General features: G+C 38.9%; 1 protein-coding gene across 4 annotated transcripts in view; it reads right to left on the bottom strand.

Moving 5' to 3' along the window:
- LDLRAD4 (low density lipoprotein receptor class A domain containing 4) overlaps positions 1-18,491 on the bottom strand; it is a 294,721-nt gene that overhangs the window by 143,335 nt on the left and 132,895 nt on the right. For all 4 annotated transcript variants that reach the window (XR_012630023.1, XR_012630022.1, XM_074877769.1 and 1 more), the window contains one exon: positions 11,925-12,065. Coding sequence is in view for 2 of the 4 variants with exons in the window: in XM_074877769.1 (XP_074733870.1) it covers positions 11,925-12,065 (141 nt within the window). In the remaining 2 variants the exon portion in view is untranslated. The remainder of the gene's footprint in view (positions 1-11,924; positions 12,066-18,491) is intronic.

Genomic DNA, 18,491 nt, shown 5'->3' on the forward strand with positions numbered 1-18,491 from the left:
CCATTTCCTTGCTCTTAGATGTTGACATACAAGTGAAAAATATAAATTTATTAATATTGGATAGTATGTGCTAATGTTAATATACAACATAAAGCACATGCTTTCTAAACTTTTTTTTTAATTCTGTCAGTTTATCATTGTATTTTTTCCAGTATAATACCCATTTTTCTGAGGTTATTACACCTTAACATCTTTTTGCATGTTTTTTTCAACCATGTAAAAATTTCACCTTCTTCTATTCCTTCTGCAAAGTAGATGAAGATCATTATCTCCATTTTATAAATAAAGAAAGTAAGGAAGAAAACCAATAATGTTTCCATCAGGATTGCACAGGAAGTCTGTGGCAGAGATGTCAAGCAATCTTGGAATAGTTGGCGAGACCTATTCACTGATCACCGAGTCTTCCATTCCTTGTATCATTTCAGTCCTTCTTTTAGTTTTCTAACATCAGTGGAATTTATTTTCCCCATTATCTAATAGGCTTGTCAAATGGGGATGTGATTTGAAACCTGTGTTATATAGCACAGTAAATGCATTTGCCAGCCCCAAATGCAGCCAGTTGACTGATCATCTACATTGTAATAGCCTATCAAAAGTGACAGGTATTCACAGTGAGAGCTGCAGCTTATTACAAACAAAAGCCACATGCACCTTTCATCCTGGTAATTAAAACAAACAAGCCAGTACCTTTGTCAGGGAGGAAAAAAAAACCAGCAGGCTTGCAACATAATGATTCCTGACAATGTCTAGCAAATCTTTTGACTGGCACGAAGAGTAATTTCTTCAGGAATATCTGAATCTGCTGGAAAGAAGTCAAGATCGTTTCTTACTGAAACAGCTGAAAGGTTCTGCAAGATAGCAATATCATTCCTGGCATTAGCTGCAAAGCATTGAACATGAAGAAGAGACTGAAAATGTGAAACACCATGAATTGAGTGGCCAGGCTGAGGGACTGGAATGGAATACAGGCCACTGTGACTGTTCTCCAGGGGACTACTGACTCTCCTCTGCAAAACACAGGGAGATGACCCTTACATCAGACTGTGGCTCTACAGTTTCTCAAAGCAGATGGTTTATGCTAGCCAGATGAGCTAGGTTTTGAAACCAACAACAGTAAAACTATCTGACATCAGTAGGAGATATAAAGCATGAATTATCCAAGAACTGAGATACCAACCTCCACCACCATATACAGGGGTGCACCCATTCTCACAGAACCCCCCGTTTGAATAAAGACAACCCTAGCCCAACCAGCCTTGGTCATACCCATTTGTTTATACACGCTTACATTTGTTATCTTAGACCACCAAAAAGAACATTCTAAATCTTGGTAAAATATCAAAGAAAGGAAAATTGTTTTGGAGGGTTGTGCTGCCAAGAACACAATAATATCACCATCAGCCCCCACACATTTGTTATTGCATTCAGTACAAGTGCCTGATGAACATCTGCACTGTAAAAATTCAGCCCATTAGCTCCTTCAGCTTGTTAGCATATTTTAATACTGTGATCACAGCTTTCTATTTCTATCAAGGTGCTACTAGGTGCCAGACTCAGTATTCACACAGTGCGTCATTATTATCTCTACAGCCCCCAGGTCCTTAATCTGTCTTACTTTTATGAAGCTATTACACAGCAATACTGAAGCAGAAGGAAAGAAGAAGGAGAAATCTGAGAAGGAAAGAGGAAGCTACCAGTGTAGCAATACTGCTGGAAAGATAAGTAGAGCTGTGATCTTATCATGTATGGTTGGACTAATGCTGTGTTACACACATCTCTAGCCTCTTAGACTGTATTGTTAAGTTAGAGAAAAGTAATCTATCACATACAAAAGGCAATTAATTTAACAACTCGCTCTCCTGATCTGTTTTCCTTTAGCTCCTACAGCGGCTCAGTATAAACAGTTTGTCAACTGCCTCATTTATGGTCTAAATACAAGGTGAAAAAAATATTTTAGCCTTGATTTTAATGCTAAACATGTAATTAAGAGAGTGGGTATTTTTAAACAAAGATAGAAATCCCAATTTATGTTTTCATAGGAGCTGAGGTACAGATCTTTGTATGTTGCTGATATTTTTCTTAATGCTTACCAGTCTGTATTCACTCCTTAGGTTTGCACACAGCATGTAAATAAAACAAAAATAAGTGCAAGCCTGATGTAATATACACACACATACTCCCACAGTATATGATGCCTGTGTGCTACACAGTCACAGGTGACAACTGTGTCTTCTACATGCAGTAGGTTTTGTGCATGCATTTGGTTTTTTTAAACATCCAAGCCAAATTTAGGCCTACTTTCATCACAAGATGAACTTGATTCACTATTGAATATAAAGCTGTCACACAGTCCACAAATCCTGACCAAAAAAATCCCAACACCACTCAGAAAAAACAGTAAACTTAGAGAAATTAAAAATATCTGTTCCTCACAAAATAAGTGAAAAGACCCGGGCAAATAATCTTTCAGGTTCACATGAATTCAGCACTTTAAAGCTTGTGTCCTACATTCAAAATGCCTTAACATGAAAAGTAGGTGCCGAATATAGAAGAAACCAACGTGCCCACACATCTACTGGTTAGCGAAGGGTTGATGGATCTTCTCTCATTCTTACACTTATGAAATGAGACTTCTCTTTACCTCAGTTCCTGCCCTTTTTAAATGTCAAATTCTCTCTGGAGGACAGAAATCCTGTGCTCCTCATGCAGAGCAGTGCAGCATTCCTCCAAGGAATTGGTTTTATGGGGAAAAGCACAACTATTTTATCTGATTTGCTTATACTTTTTCACTTAGCATCTGCAACTGGCCAGTGCCAGATTCAGTACTGGGCTAGCTGGGCCTATGACCTGACCCAGGACAGCTGTTTCTGTGAATTCATTTAACTAGCTAACATTATTCCAATAAAGCCCCATGTCTTAAGCCAAACTGGACTTTGTTATTGAAATGTTATAGTACATTCTACTAGCATGGGTTCATTTGGAAAGCCTACGAATGGCCATGAGCGACCCCGTTTGATGCTTAATTTTTCCGTTTCATTTCTCTGTACCAAAAAGTGACAAATGATGAGATTTTCAGAATGGGAGAGAAGGCCAAAAGCAACAGTTAGCTCTTAATTCCCAAACTCTCCTGTATTCAGGAAAAGTCTTTAAGCATATGATTTAGTGAAGCAAGGACTAAGTCATTTAATAATACTACCATTTCATGGAAACCATAAACCAGTCAAGGATAAACCACCACTGAATGGAGCCACTTGTACTGCCCCTCTGCTTTGTGTCAGCATAAGAGTTTGCACAGTTGAGCTGAGAGCAGAAACAAAGACATGACACGAGCCATAACAAAGTGAAAGTTTCTCAGTGTTCATCAGAACCGGGCCGGGTCTCCAACCCAACTCCTGTGCGGCCACACACACATTTGCAGAGGGACAAGCGAGGGAGCAACCACAAGGGGCAACACTGGTTTACGCTGGTTTCAAACACTTGCAAAACCGTGGAGAAAATAAGATTTCCCAGATTTTCCAGTCTGAGAAAAATAGCTGCACACTAATGGCCAAAGCAACATGCTTTAGTTAAACACTACATGATATGGAAAAACATAATTTCACACACAATACAGACCATAGAGATCACTGAAAAGCATGGATTCCTTTGAGCACAAACATGATGCTATATGTTAAGCTACATAGAAACTTGTCAGAAAATTTTCAGTGTGCATTTATTTACACCAGAACATACAAGCAAACTCCCAAATAACTTTCATTTCAGCTGTTACTTTAAAACAGGAGAAGATGAGCCTGCTTAAGAAAAATTAAGGTGGTTCATTTCATCAGGGAGATGAAGAGTTTCTGGAGATAAAGGGTCAGATATTCATCTGCAGAAAGAAAAGCAATCAAACATCAGAGTCTGCAGCATTCTTAGAGAAGGAAGGTCATCTAGTTTGACTCTACGTCCCATTTTTGTGAGGAGTTTTTTTAAATTAATTTTTTATTTTAAAAAAAAGCTGCCTCAAAGCACGTTCTCTGAAACACTTTAAACCATATGAAAATATAAGTAATCTTCATACTACCTAAGCACCTGAACAACTTCCAATGCCGTACAGAAGAAATAGTTTGTGACTGCTCCTCTAGGCTTGTATCAGCCAAGTGCAAATAAAGCACAAATGCAGTGCTCCTAATGAGCATTTACCAGCAATAACCAATGTGAATTGAATGAATGACAGGGAGAGCAGTGGCTTTAAAATTCATACAGGATGATTTCAGAACTACATCTAAAACTTTCAGAGATTTAGCCAGGCAGCTCATAGTGCACTGTACAGTGTCACCCCTGCAAATGAAAATGTAGAGAGGAAAGGACAGCAACGAACAATGCTTACTAATGTAGACTGAAAATAAAATCAACAAAAGTTGCTCAATTTCACTCTATATGATTTCTGATGTCACGTTTGAGCACCTACTAGTTGTACATGAAATAATGTCTGAAAATAATTGTGCCACAGTTTATTCTCTTTGTCTCTGCAGGGGGAGAATTGTGCCTGTGGTATGATACTGTGCTGTGGGTTTTATACTTTAGTTTTAGGCCTGCATTGATGAAATATTTTTGCTACCATGAACTTCTGGTGGAGAAAACAGTTTGAAAAAGGGTACACTCAGAGTCAGCGGGAGGCTGTTTCCCTGCCTTACAATGGTTCACAAGGAGCTCCTGTCTCTTGCAGAGCCAAGCATGTCTGTAAGATAGAAAGTCATATCATGACTGGCACTACTGCTCTGAAATTTCCATCCTGAAGTTTAGGCACTCTCTCTGATACATAAAAATCAGTCTTTGAGTGAAGATTTTAATACACTGTATACTTTGAGCACTTCAAATTCTCTTTCGCATCTGTAACAAATCAGTAGCAGAAAAAGGAAACGGGAGAAAGCAAAAGCATTACGAGGCATAATCGTCCTAAACTGTAATGTTTAGTACTAGATGAAGTTTCCTAAAAGGTAACAGGAATTGAAAGGGGGGTGAATGAAATGTGTATGAAGAACACAAACAGTTCTAACAAATGTTGTTTCTAGATCTTGATTAAAGGTGATACAACTGACTTAACATACTTTGCGAATGAATAATATAGCATTTCAGAGCTACTGAAATTCCCACATTTTCATCTGCAGGGCACTGTGAGATTTTATTTCTTTTCTCATTAACTGTAAAAATATGATTAACGTTCAGCTGGAAACTTTGTGAAATGGAAATCCCTTACCAGGAGCCTAGTTCAGCCCTGTTTGTAAGCAGATGCAAATACCTGAAGTTGTAGCTGCGTATTTCATGGTTGTTACTGGCCACGTACATGTGTGTCTGGCTTGTCCGAGTTGCTAATACTGTAAGGCTCCAGATGAAGAATGGGTAAAGTCTAGCATTACTGAATTCCACTGCAGTTTTATTACACAATTCATGGGACCAGCATTCTACCTCATTTGTTAAACACCATGAAATACAGTATTTTAAAAAATACATACAAAATATTAAAGGAAAACACAAAATTCACCTTAATGTTTTTCTTCTTTTTTTTCAAATTTGCAAGAATATTAATTGCTAACATTCCATGGTGTGCTTCAAAAATATGCAAAGATTAAATGATTTCAAAACAAAGCTCAGAACCTGCTTATAGCACTTTAAGAAACAAGACTGCACTACAGGCTAAAAACCAACTAGATTTTCTAAATAAAAACATCCATCCAGTATTTATATATACACAGAAATACAATCCAGAATGCTATGGCTTATTCTATAATACAAAACCCAGAGAATCTGTTGCTTTTTAAATAAGTTAGCATATGTATCAAATTAAGTTTTTGTTATAACTCTACCAGGTAAAAAAAATTTATTGCTCCATCTACAACAGAAATTTTTATTTCCTTATCATTAATTGTGCTTAGTGACAGAGAAAGGACAAGTAACAGCATGAGAGATCACTAAATCACACAAGATCTGCCCTAGGCTACAGGTCTCACTTGGTTAACACAGCTTCTCCTTTCCAAAGTGTAGGCAGCCTCATGTAACCCCATCTTAACAACCAGGGACACACAGACCCCCAGGTAGGGAGATGAATCCTTCTGAACAAGTGGGCCAAATCAAGGAAAAGTAAGCAAGTAAATAAGCATTTAAGTGTATAGTATGACTGAACCAATCAATAAATACAGGTGACTGAGCAGTTTTATGCATGCGCTTTATGGCCAGATGATGGCTCTCCCAATCCACCCCCTCCTGAGATCTATACTCCCAGCTAAATCACCCCGTAGTCCCTGGTCAGATGCAGCTGAAATCAATAGCGTCATAACACCATCCCTCTCTTTCCCCCCTAAAGCCCCGTAATAGCCAAGTTTCAGCTGAGATCAGTATTGACCAGCTCCCAGCACCAGCGGGGCCTCTGCTCCCGCGCGGCGGGGCAGGATCAGCCCGGATGGCTATCTGATTAGAGGGGAGCACGTCCTGACTTTCCCCAGTCACTTAAGCCGGCGTCTCATTGCTTGTCCTTAGAGACCACAGCTCCACTCAGGCAGAGAGCGTCTAGACAGTATTCATGATCCATCTGTCTGGCACAGCCAGGCTGATGACAAACTCTATTAGACCCGAAACAATTTTTTTTTTTTTTTTCACTCTTCCCTCCTCCCATCTCCCTTTTCCTCCGAGAAGCAGTAATCTGACACTGAAAATTACTATCATTGTTGCAATGCTCAAAATAGCAGCGCCAGACTTTCATTAACATCAACGCTAGACTGCTAAATATTTAAAGAAATGGATAAATTTCACCTGAAGTGGGACAGCCCGGCACACATGAAAGCAGAAGCACAATCAAAATGTAAATCTAAGCGGTTGTTTTTATCTGTGCAAATTCGGTGTCACAGTCAGAGGGGGATGCCAAAGGTCTCTTTAAACAAAATATTTTCCTTTGATTGAGCTTTTTGTTTTTAAAACAGAATCATTCTCCAACCCCCTGCAGATCCCTACAAGGCTCAGAGCTGACAGAAGTAGGTGGGGGTGGTGAAAGGGAGAACTATATATTTGATTTGTTTGGGGTTTTTTTACCTTGCAGAAGAAAATTAACTCCTACAGCAAACTCTTCTATGCCAAAACAGCCATGACACATCACCTCCATCAATGCTGACAACTTGAAATTTGATGTAGACATAATTTTCACATGACAAGAGGAGTTTGTTCTCCCTTATTTTAGTCATCTTCAAATTCTCATGCATGTCAATATTTGTGTTTCATATGCCCAGGAACACATACAGATCACAGTACAGATAACTAACTACCTGTACTGTTTTCCACCAAACAATGAAAGAACTAAAATCCCCACGCCACTGCAACCCTTCTCAATTAGACATGACTTGGATACTGCAGTCTGCAAACAGACAACAGACGACGCTTCCCATTTCAAAATCTAATTTACTTGTAGCAGGACAAGGCAGGCTGATCATTTGTTGTGAAACAAAGGGAAATGCTCGAACAAATGAACTGTGTCCTGCTAGAAGCAGGCACATTGTTTCAATTCCTTGGAGTCCAAATTTTGCAGGTCACGTGGAGCAGCAAGCTGCCGCCAAGGCCAAGTCTGCAATGTTTAAAATCCTACTCTTCATCTCAGTTTTCCTATCATGGCTTTGCACCATTAAATACACCCTCGACCTCCAAGTAGTGCTAAAAGAACAGTCATCTCCATTATCTCAATCAGTAAGTCTTTACAGTTGATGAAAATAAAAACAGTAAGTAGACCTACCAAAAGTTGACATGGGCTACTTTGCACAAGGCTACCTGTGGGGAAACGTGCCCTGGAGTGTCCCCACTGAGGAGGGGGAGTTACGCTTCAACATGCATCACCAAACCTGTGTTAAAAATTCCGAAGTAAACCAAGCAAGCTGTTACCTTAAGATGTTCGGCTTAAATGCCTTAGCACATATTTTGACCAACTTGTTGGACTGTAGCTTGTGTTGTCTAAAATCAGACTCTAACACACCTTGGATGGAACTGGTGCCGATTTTCTCTGGCTGCCCTTCAATTTCTCTGTGCTATACAGACTAAATTGCCCATGTTGCAGCATAAGGAAATCCTACCCAGAAGTCAGCAGCGGAAAAATTAATGAAATCAAAGGGCTGCAGAAATACACATTTTGTTTAACTTTGCCCACATGAGACATTTTATTGAGTTCAGTAGAAACACTTAAAAGATTGAGTTAACAGCCCTCGCACTAGAGCCAGATAAGAAGAGCAAGGAGAGAGGAACACCAGGCCTGGGAGATTTAAACTCCTCTAACACAATGAGATAGCATCTGGTATAATCATGAGATTCAGGGAGCAGGTCACCCACAAAAAATATCTTTCTATACCACTGCTCATGCAACTTAACTAAACTAAACAATAAGCTCCAATGAGACATTCTGAATTTGGCTGCTGGCAAGAACACAAATGAGAAATGCTTCAGTGGCCAGGAAATAGGGGCTACCGCTAACATGGCACATACTGCTTATGTAAATTAAAGCAGAACTTCCATATGAAAATTTATTTATTTAGATATCGTTTGGGGGCAGTCTATGTATTACTGTGAAATGAAATTAATATTGTTTCCATCACATGAGGTTAGAAGGTTTGAATACAGTATGAGAAAGGGATTCTTTGAATAAACAGCAAAGGGGAAGGAATACCACAGTAGTGCCAACATGCTCTAGGTAAAGACAAGAGCAGTCCCAGGGAGAAAGAGGCCACACTGCTCAGACATAGACCAGCACACACTTATACGGGGCTTCTTTCAGCAGTTTTGTCCCCATTCAAGAACTGTGCACAAGCAAGAAGATACAAGAACAGAGCCGATCTGTAACACTGACCAGAAAGGAATTCCTCCTTTAAAATTCCTCAAGGAATCTTTTTAAACACTCATTTTCTTCTTATTGAACTGTATTACTGTCTTGTCACGAATTAGAGGCCAATGAATGTATGTACTTCTGTGTTGGAAGGTAGCCTTGTCCCCTGTGACATTTCAAGTGCATGTACTCTGGTGTACTCTGGTAGGGATACCCATTAAAATCATTGAGCAAAAGCATGCACAAGTTTCTTAATTCAACATGTCATCCCTCCAAGGCCTGGGGACCTCACTTCAACAAGTATTCTAGAAACATTTTTTCAAGGCTGGAATAAGCCAACACAACCGTCACGTCAATAATAATGCTCTTTCCTATTACCAACTGGCACTGATTTCTACCATGTAGCAGCCTGTTTAATAGCCAGAACATGATAAATATCACTAATTCTCCTTTGTTTTAAATACTGTTTATGGTTGTATTATTTTTCCATCTGGCTTCGATCTTTTTTCTCTTTGTTTCACCATTAGCACCCTGTTTCACTGGGTTTTGGTTTTTTATTTAAAACAGAAGTCTCTTTATTTACCAGCATTTGTCACACAGTCCCTATTGCGATGAAAAAGTACAGTCACTATCAATATCCCCAAACGTAACAAAGAATGAACCGCTCTCTCTGCCAGAAGGTAAGGAAAAAGTAAAACACTTCTGAATGCTCCTAGCAATAAATCAAATATTTCCTCTACAAACTCCTCATTTGCAATGTTGTTACAAAACAAATAGCAGTATAGTTCTTGAAGCAAATATAGTTCTTGAAGGACTTAGTAACACTGTTTACCTAATTATTCCTCTTCCCTCAGCACTGGGGAGGTCTGAAGTAGCAGGACTATTGGACACCATATTTTAGAAGGAGTCAGAGAAAATAAACAAATAAACAATTAAAGATTTAAGGAAAACACAATTCATGTGAAGGAACTTGGGTTTCGGTCCGGGATTTTTTTAAACCCTCACAGAGGGTAACTGACAGATGGGTGGTAACAGTCCTCACGTCTGTAAAAAGCTAATTTGCGAAGGACGCAAACTATTTTTCTCCAGCTCCACTGAAAAGTAGGAGAAATGCTGCCATCTTGACGTGCACGACTTTCCAGAGACAGGATCATGAAACACACCAACCAAAGTTCCTGTGCAAGCAGTAGGAAACCTGCCGCTGAAGGTTTTTTACAGACACGTTTTGTCAGGTTTGGTCCAGATAAACTTTACGCTTCTGGCAGCAAGGGGGATAAGCAGCCAGCTGACCTGCACCACCCCCTTTCAGGCATGCCTCTCTCTTCATGTTCATGACCTACTGCAATGCTGGAGGGGACAGATGTGACTTAAGGGAAGTCCAGGAAGTTTGCAGATCCTGGATCAAGCAAGAAACAATTTCTACAGTATAAAGCCTTTTGAGGAGAAGGCCAGCACACTGCTGTGATTACTGCACAATTGCCACTAGCACAGAGGGTACTGAAAAACCACCGGTGCCCCAGCTATCAGACCTCAAGCTGAAGGAGGTTTTGGGGGTTCTACCAAGGAGCTCCACCTGGGAACTCGCAGGGTGCCACTGTCGCACTACAGCCATGCAGGGCCACCACCTGCGATGCCCCAACTGCTGCTTGTCACCAGAATCCTTCCCTCCATCTGCTACCACAGTGGTTTTCATGGCTCCTTTTGAACAAATGGTTGTGCTGCCTTGGTTTAAGAGAAGAGCTGTACAGTATCCCAGTCAAAAAAATTCCTCTATTTGAAGTTTAAAGATACGCTTACAAGTTTTGCATGCACAATAATAAGGCATAACTTTTTCACAACTCAAAAGCCAAGGTCAGCCTAAGTTCATGGGCAAATACATGTGACCTTTTGATCTGGACCCATCACCAAAGCCTACAGCTAGTCCTGGGGCTTTGGAAAGAGTTCCACTCCAAAAAACAAATCAAAACAAAACCAAAATTAAATAACATAAAAGCATATGTAGGCCATTATTATTTCAAAACCTATGAAATCACTGCAGAGGTACCAAAGTACCACGAAGTACAAGATTTAAAAACATTTACAGTACAACATTTAGAAACATGTTCATTTGGAGGTTAGAGGGCAGAGGAGGAAAGGCATATATCCAACATCTGATTTCATCTTCTATTATGAATCCACTCTAGTGATTCTATCCCACTTAATGGCACACAAATTTCTTACAAAAATTACAGATACATCCTGGTTATAATTCCTATTATTAATAACAACATAACAACACAGATATTCCTAAACTATAGTCAAAACCCGAGGAGAAAGAGCGTGCTGAGGGGTGTCAGTACTGGCAGAACCAGACCATTTGGAAAGCGGTAAGTAACGTAACAGCACTTCTACTGTACTTGTAGACCAGAAGCATCATTGGAAAATTTCTCCCCCATCCAGACAGCTGAATTGTGGTTTAAAAATAAATTATTGCAGAACATACAAAAACAAAAATCAAAGTTTGATTTCAGTGTACATGACTGAGGGCAAAGCACTGAGAGAGTAATTCTGGTGATTCGGCACTGTGTGAGATATTTATGCAACAAAGAATACCAACTAAAGCTATTTTAAATATATATCTACAAAAGCTCAGTGACCTACCAAATGATGCTGATCTCAGTACTAATAAAATATATTTGATTAATAGGAATGACTGGAAAGATTACAACTTTCTTAATAATCTTAATAGCATATAAAGACTGTCATACAGACAGAGCATAAAATATTTTTTAGAACCTTGGAAAACAAGTTATTTAATGATTTCTGTATTACACTTTCTTTCTCAGAAGCCACATGATCCATATGATTATAACCTCAATGTCTGCAGCACAGACTCCCTTTGCATAACTACAACTTTCCAGGTTTAGAAACCTAGAGAAAGTGTGTTACAAATCACTGCTGGTCCAGAGAAAAACAGTATTTACTTTCTCTGTCTCATTCCCCCCCAGATATCATACAGCAGACCAAGTTTCCAAACAGACTGATTTCTGAGGTAAACAGACATATTCAACATACATACATACATGGATGCACACAAAGAGCCAGTACTTACAGCTAAAGATGCCTGGAGGTGGATGCTCTGTTACAAGCAGACAGTTCTCTTCATCACTGTTATCCCCACAGTCATTCTGTTGGTTACAAATCAATGAACCAAGATACAAGCATTTACCACTGGCACAGGTGAATTTGCACTCTGAAAGGCAAAAAAGAAACCAAAACAAAAATTTGTGAGGAAATTGATGCTTACCTTCTTCACTGCTACAATGACTGATATTAAAGGCAATATTTTTCAAGTAGGTGTTATCATGGTGGACAGGTCTTTGGCACTTCAACACCGAAATAAATAATACAGTATTTGTAGCATTGCATGTATAAATATATATGTGACACATTCCAGATCACCAGAATCAATCCACTAGTAAATCAGATTTGCCATTTGGGGAAATTCAACTACTTCTTAAAAAACAGACTATTTTTTTGTATTTCATGTTGATTACAGTTCACTTCAGACAAAGACTATGTTCTCATACATGTCTGTGTGGCACCTTGCGTATTTGGGGCGAGACAGCACTATGAACAAATAATTGTCACACATTAAAAAAAGTCTTGCACAATGTAAAACAGCATCAGCTGTAAGGCAACAGTATAGTTTGTAACCAGGAACAATTCTGTCCAGACACAATTATTCTTAACTACCTTCCCAAAACCAATTCGCCAGTCTCCCAAATAATTACAATCAGCCTCTGCACATTGAACTCCCACACGCCAGTTTGCCTTACAAAGTCAGTAAACTTCTAAAACCTCTACAAAATGTCTGAATGCCATACACAGGCATGCTGGCTGACATTTTGTTCATTACAAAAAAAAATGAATGGTTTCCCCTAAATATAGTTCCGTCATGAGAATAATTCCTACGAGACCAAGTATTTAAACAAAAACTTTGTTACCTCAAGTTCCTTCCTACTTCTCTCCCTTTCTCTGCAAAGGATGCAGGCTGGCTAACTAATCCCGGGAAAGACAGCTCACTAGACAGATCCCTAGCTCTTCAAAAATAAATGTTGAGAAAAACTCCTTACCTCGTCTCCCACTCAAGGATTACACGGACAGGGGAGCTACACAGTTACCCCTTCAGACAGGGAAGACATTACCTCCATCCTTGGCCTTTTGTTTACTGGTCAAGACTCAGTAAGTGCTAACCAGTGGTAGCTTTTTATGGGAATTACAGTCCAGTGCCTTGTAATCTTGGATGTTTTTTCTTTAATTTTCAGAGCCTAGTCAGACAGGGCTTCAGTCTGACTGACTTGTCTTCTGTCTGAAGCTGTAATACCTCAGTAATTAAATAAGGCGTTACATACTAAGGATGTCTACTATGGTTGATAATTAAAATTCCATTGCCCTTCTGCTAAACGGATCATTTAAATGTCACTTCCAGAAACAAAACTTTACAGTAAGTATTTGAAATGTAATTAAGAAATGTTCACAAAAATATATGTGCAATTATTTCTCACTAGGCTTGTTCCAAAGTTAAATACACTACACATAAAGCACAGAGGACATATTATATCTAGACAAATTATAATTTAATGATTAAATTTCCAGTATGTTGACAAATTCTAGGCGATTGTCATTCACAAGCAGAGGCAAAGTAGATGGAACTAGAAACACTCACAAGTAGTTTATTAAAGTAGTGCCGTTCCCTGAACCCTGGGCTTCCCTAAGGCTGCAATTTGGGTTGGCTGATTCTGCTTCAGAGATGATCACTGGTCCTTCCCAACAAAGAGATGGCATTTGTTCATCTTCAATAGTAGCAACGAGAGACTTTCCTTTAATCTTAACAGCACTTGGACTTACTCTGAACTGAGATGACAGGACCTCTAATCCTAAAAAGCCCCTAAAACAGTTGCTGAAGTGTGATATTTACCCACATGTATCTGATGTGTAACACAAGCATGGTAATAGCAAAGGAGAGGAAAAATAAATTGGGAAAGGGAACGAAATAATTTTTCTTAGCAAATTTGTTTTGTAGGTAAAAGTGATTTCCAAACTTCACTCTGAACATTTTTCAGCAAGAGTATTAATGACATTTTGGTACACATACTAGCAAGAATCTACTGCTGAAAAAATATATGCATCAATATGTGTAATATATAAAATGCTACTTAGGAATATAAATGAAAGCCATAAAATGCTACACAAGATAAACAAGCATTTCCTGTGGAAAAAAATTTTCTATTTCACTTGGTCAAGCTGCACTCAAAAATCAGTATTTTCCTAAATAAGGTCCTCAAGATTTAAGCTTTATCAGTCCAACCTTGCAGTACTTGAACTATTTGAATTGTACAATAAAATACTGTACAAACAAAATATTTTTCCCTGTTCGTCACCCTGTCCTTCTCTGTTATAACAAAAAACTGAAGAGGCATTTAAGGTCTTAGGTTTTCTGTTTTGAGTACAGAGAAAAAAATTTATGAAAAAATTCATGAAAAATTTATGAAAAAATTCATAACCAGAGTAAGCCTTTGAAACCCAAGGAACTAAGAAGGTCATTAACAGTTACTTTTGGAAAAGAGACTTAAAAGATCAATCTCAATATTAACAATCTCATAATTACAACAGTTCGGGACTCTTTTCTGCAACTTCATGAAGTAAGAAACTAGAACAAGTAACGAACAAAGCTGCCTTGGCAGATTAGAAAAGTTGGCTTGAAAGGGTTCAAACTTTCCAGGTATCTTAAATAAGGAATATAACACAGGTGAAATTAAGAGTGGTAAAGGACATACTGCTTCTATGTTGCTTGAAGTTAGTACGTTTGGCATGTTACTTTGGCCACAGTATTTAATTCTTTCCGGTGTCTTTGCGTTGAGTCCTAACGTTCCACGCGTCCCCCATGGCTGACATAAAATGTTCAAGCAAGATGTCAGGTCAATTAAAGCTAAAGAACTTCGGGTTTCTGTTTGCCACTAGATTACACAGTCTTCAGACAAAAGACCAAACAAAGCATTAAATTTTTAGTAGCTCTATTAAAGTCTTAAAGTGCTGCTTTTTAACTAACATTACCATAAAAGGACTAACCAGAGGAAAGAATTTGTACTTTTTTGTCCTAGATAACGGACCGCATTGAAAATTGGCTTCAAAAAACAGACTCAATCAACTTTTCTTGTAAAATTTTATGGCTACTTCCTCCTTCCCTCAGATACATGAACATTGCCATTGTCGAAGTGCATTAAAAAAAAGAGTCGTCAGGCCTCTCGTCCCCTGTTGATGTGCCCACGTTGACTGGAAGGTTGCTCACAATACCACAGGAATTCTGTGTTGATTTTAAAATGGAACTTTTTAAAACTGTTGTCAAAATCATCTTGCCTTGTGATCTCCCACCAAATCTATTTGCCAAGCAGTCATGCTGTACTGGGCCTGGCTGGGATGGAGTTAACTTTCTTCATAACAGCCCCTACGGTGCCATTTTGAATTTGTGACCACAGTAGTGTTGATAGCACACCAGTGTTTTGGCTATTGCTGAGCAGTGCCTACACAGCATTGAGGCTTCCTTTTTCTCACTCTGCTACTCCCAGGGAGTAGGCAGGAGGTGGGCAAGAGTCTGGGAGGGGAAGTGGCCAGGACAGCTGACCACAGTTGACCAAAGGGATCCTCCATGTCATACAGCATCATGCTCAGCAATAAAAAACAGGGGTTTTGTCTTCCCGTTGCTCAAAGACTTGGCTGGGCATTGGCCTACTTATGAGAGGTGGTGAGTGACTGCCTTTGCATGACTTGGTTTTTTACCCCTCTTTCCTTCACTTATTAAAACTGTCTTTTTGCTGTTACTACTCTTCCTATTCTCTCCCCTGTCCTGTAGGGTGGGAGGGGGCAGTGAGCAAGCAGCTGTGAGGGTGCTTAGCTGCTGACCAGGATCAACCCATAGTAGACACATGTGCAAAAGTAACTTCTAAATCTAACAAAATTTAGTATCGAATGGAGGACACAAAAGTGCAAAACTTAGCCTCCATAATCACATTCTGTTGAAGTCAGAAGATGTATCATAGGAATGGGACAAATTAATTAAGCAGATTATTCAATGAAAATACAGATACTTCTGAGCATGGAACATACTTAGCATCAGGTATTTGTGACTTGTAAACAAAAATTCAGTACATTAACTTGCATAGTGAATGCATTTAAACAGTGTGTGCTCTTACTAAAACCAGAAGAGAACCCTTCCTTGTAAAGCAAGGTGAAGCAAAGTCAGGTTGATAAAGATAATAGAAAGCAAATATTAGAGTACTGTCAAACCGAAAGTGAGTAAATAGATGTGCAGAGATCTGTACCAAAATACTAGGAGTGACCTCAAAACACTCTGGCAGGGAAATCCAGACCAGTCCAGACTAAACCAATGTGCCTAATGACACACCAGAGAGCCCTTTTCAGTACAAAGTCTTGTACTTGGCCCGTCTAGACAAGAAGAGGGGGAAAAAGCTCCTGTTCTGAAAACAAGCCAGCACGATCCTTCTTTCATGAATAATGTTTCAAAGCTACACAGTTTTCCATTTCATTTTCAAGTGGCAATTAGTGAAACATCAGTAGGTCGGTCAGCAAGGCTTTGACTAGAGCTAAACCTGAAGCAAGATGACAGCTACTGGAGGTTGAAAAAAACAGCCCTTCTTATAATTATGTCTTACTATGTTCATAATTATGTCTGCAGCATAATTTTAAATTTTATCTTGATGATATACTGATTCTTCAACATAAAGTTTTAAGAAACATACTTCCAGGTAGAACTAGACTACCTTGAAAAAAAGAAATACTAAGAATATTTCCTATTTTTATAAACTGTATGCAAGAACTAAGCATATTGCTCAAATGTTCAAGGTAGCTGCTTGTATGTATAAACTCTCTACATACAAATATCCATTAATATATGACTACATTTCAAATAGTTAATTGAAGGTTATGTTTCAGCTGCAACAGCAAAAGATGGATTTGCCTCATGATATGAAAAACCTACTCTGATCTGAGGTTTTTTATTGTGAAATGCAAGATCTGCTGTATTAGGTAGGCTTATTTTACACTTCCGTGCCTACCCAATGAGACAATTTTATCCTTGCATTCAACTTAATTCTTTTAGACTTCATTTACACTTGACTTCATCCATATGAACAGCATTCCCATTGTTTTGTCATCCCACTTACTGTAGGGCATTTTTAATTATAGCTAAGTGCTGTTTGGTTTTGTAATGCAAGTCAGGCCAAGGAAAAAAAAAAAAAAAGCAACGAAGTGTCATATTGAAAAAATATGGTGGTTTAGGCCACTGTTATGATGCATGTCACAGCTACTTATTTAACAGGTCGAGATGATTATCTGACCCAGGGGCAGAATTCTATTCCATCCGTTCAAATAAAAAATAAAAAAACTATATACACAGCCAGTGATCTCAAATTGTTGTGGCTATACTGTAGTAACAATTCAAATGCAGAAAATTAAATCCTAAGTGATGTCTGGGATTTAACTGGAGTGTAAAGGCACTCTCCCAAAATCCAGCAAACTGGTAGCAGCCCTACCAGCACAGCCAGCAGAGGGTGATCAAATACCCTACTGGCATCGTGTAAGTGAAAAGTGAAAATCTCTTTGCCTCTGTGTGGATCTAGATGTCTAGAACAAAGGCCTAATTTCTAATTTCTTACATAAAGACTCCATTTTAAGTATGTCATCATACTTCTTCATATTCCTGTTACTGTTGCAGTATATTCCATATATTCCATATACTGCAACACGAAACAGCCTGAAAGAAAATAAGTTAAAGGGCATCATCACCTGTTATAAGGGTAATAAGAGGCAGAAGTAGTAAATTGGGGAGGGTGGGAGGAAGCACACTTTGCTAGAGATTAAAGAAATATAAACCACAAATACCAGAGTCAGTACAATAAAACCCTGTTCAACCTCTGATAAACATCTGTCTATTATTTTTAATATTGTAGATTGTAGCTTTATAATGGGAAGCAAATCATAAATAGGAGGCAGTGTACACAAGGAACATGTTTATTTGGGGAAAAAGCTTGGTTAATAAGGAAGATGGCAGGCTGCCACGCGGTCTAATAAACCTCTGTTGGTGCAGGGAAGGGAGGGATAAATAGGTCTTTACAAAACAAAAAAACACTTCATAAAAAGAATGCCAAGCAGAATACCAGCAAAAATGAAAGCGGATCAGCTTATGCAGAGTAAGAAGCAGAGATATAAGCCACAGTCAAAGGCCTGTCCTCACTGCCCACAGCCTCGCATAGGACAGGGGAGTCTGTCGTCAGAGCCACACAACGTGGAGGCCGAGAGACCTTCTCTGCTCAGGGGAGATTACAGCCTTAAACCCAGGCTGATTGAAAGAAGATTGTTACTGGTTCAAAACCGATTTGCTGAGCTGCTACTCTCTTGCAGTCCCCCATGCTCGCTTGCTTATCCAGCAGTTATCTTTTCATCTTCTTCTTAAGGCAAAGCCTGAAGCTATGCCCTTTAACTAGTTACTATTTATGCCAGTAGCTAAAGGAAGCAAACACAGTATTTGTACACACAGGTAGTAAAATCCGCTGCAGTTCACCAGTTCAGGGTGTTAGGACATTTCACTAAGCTTACCTTA

This window comes from Strix uralensis, chromosome 1 (assembly GCF_047716275.1).
Source record: "Strix uralensis isolate ZFMK-TIS-50842 chromosome 1, bStrUra1, whole genome shotgun sequence".
Lineage (NCBI taxonomy): Eukaryota > Metazoa > Chordata > Aves > Strigiformes > Strigidae > Strix > Strix uralensis.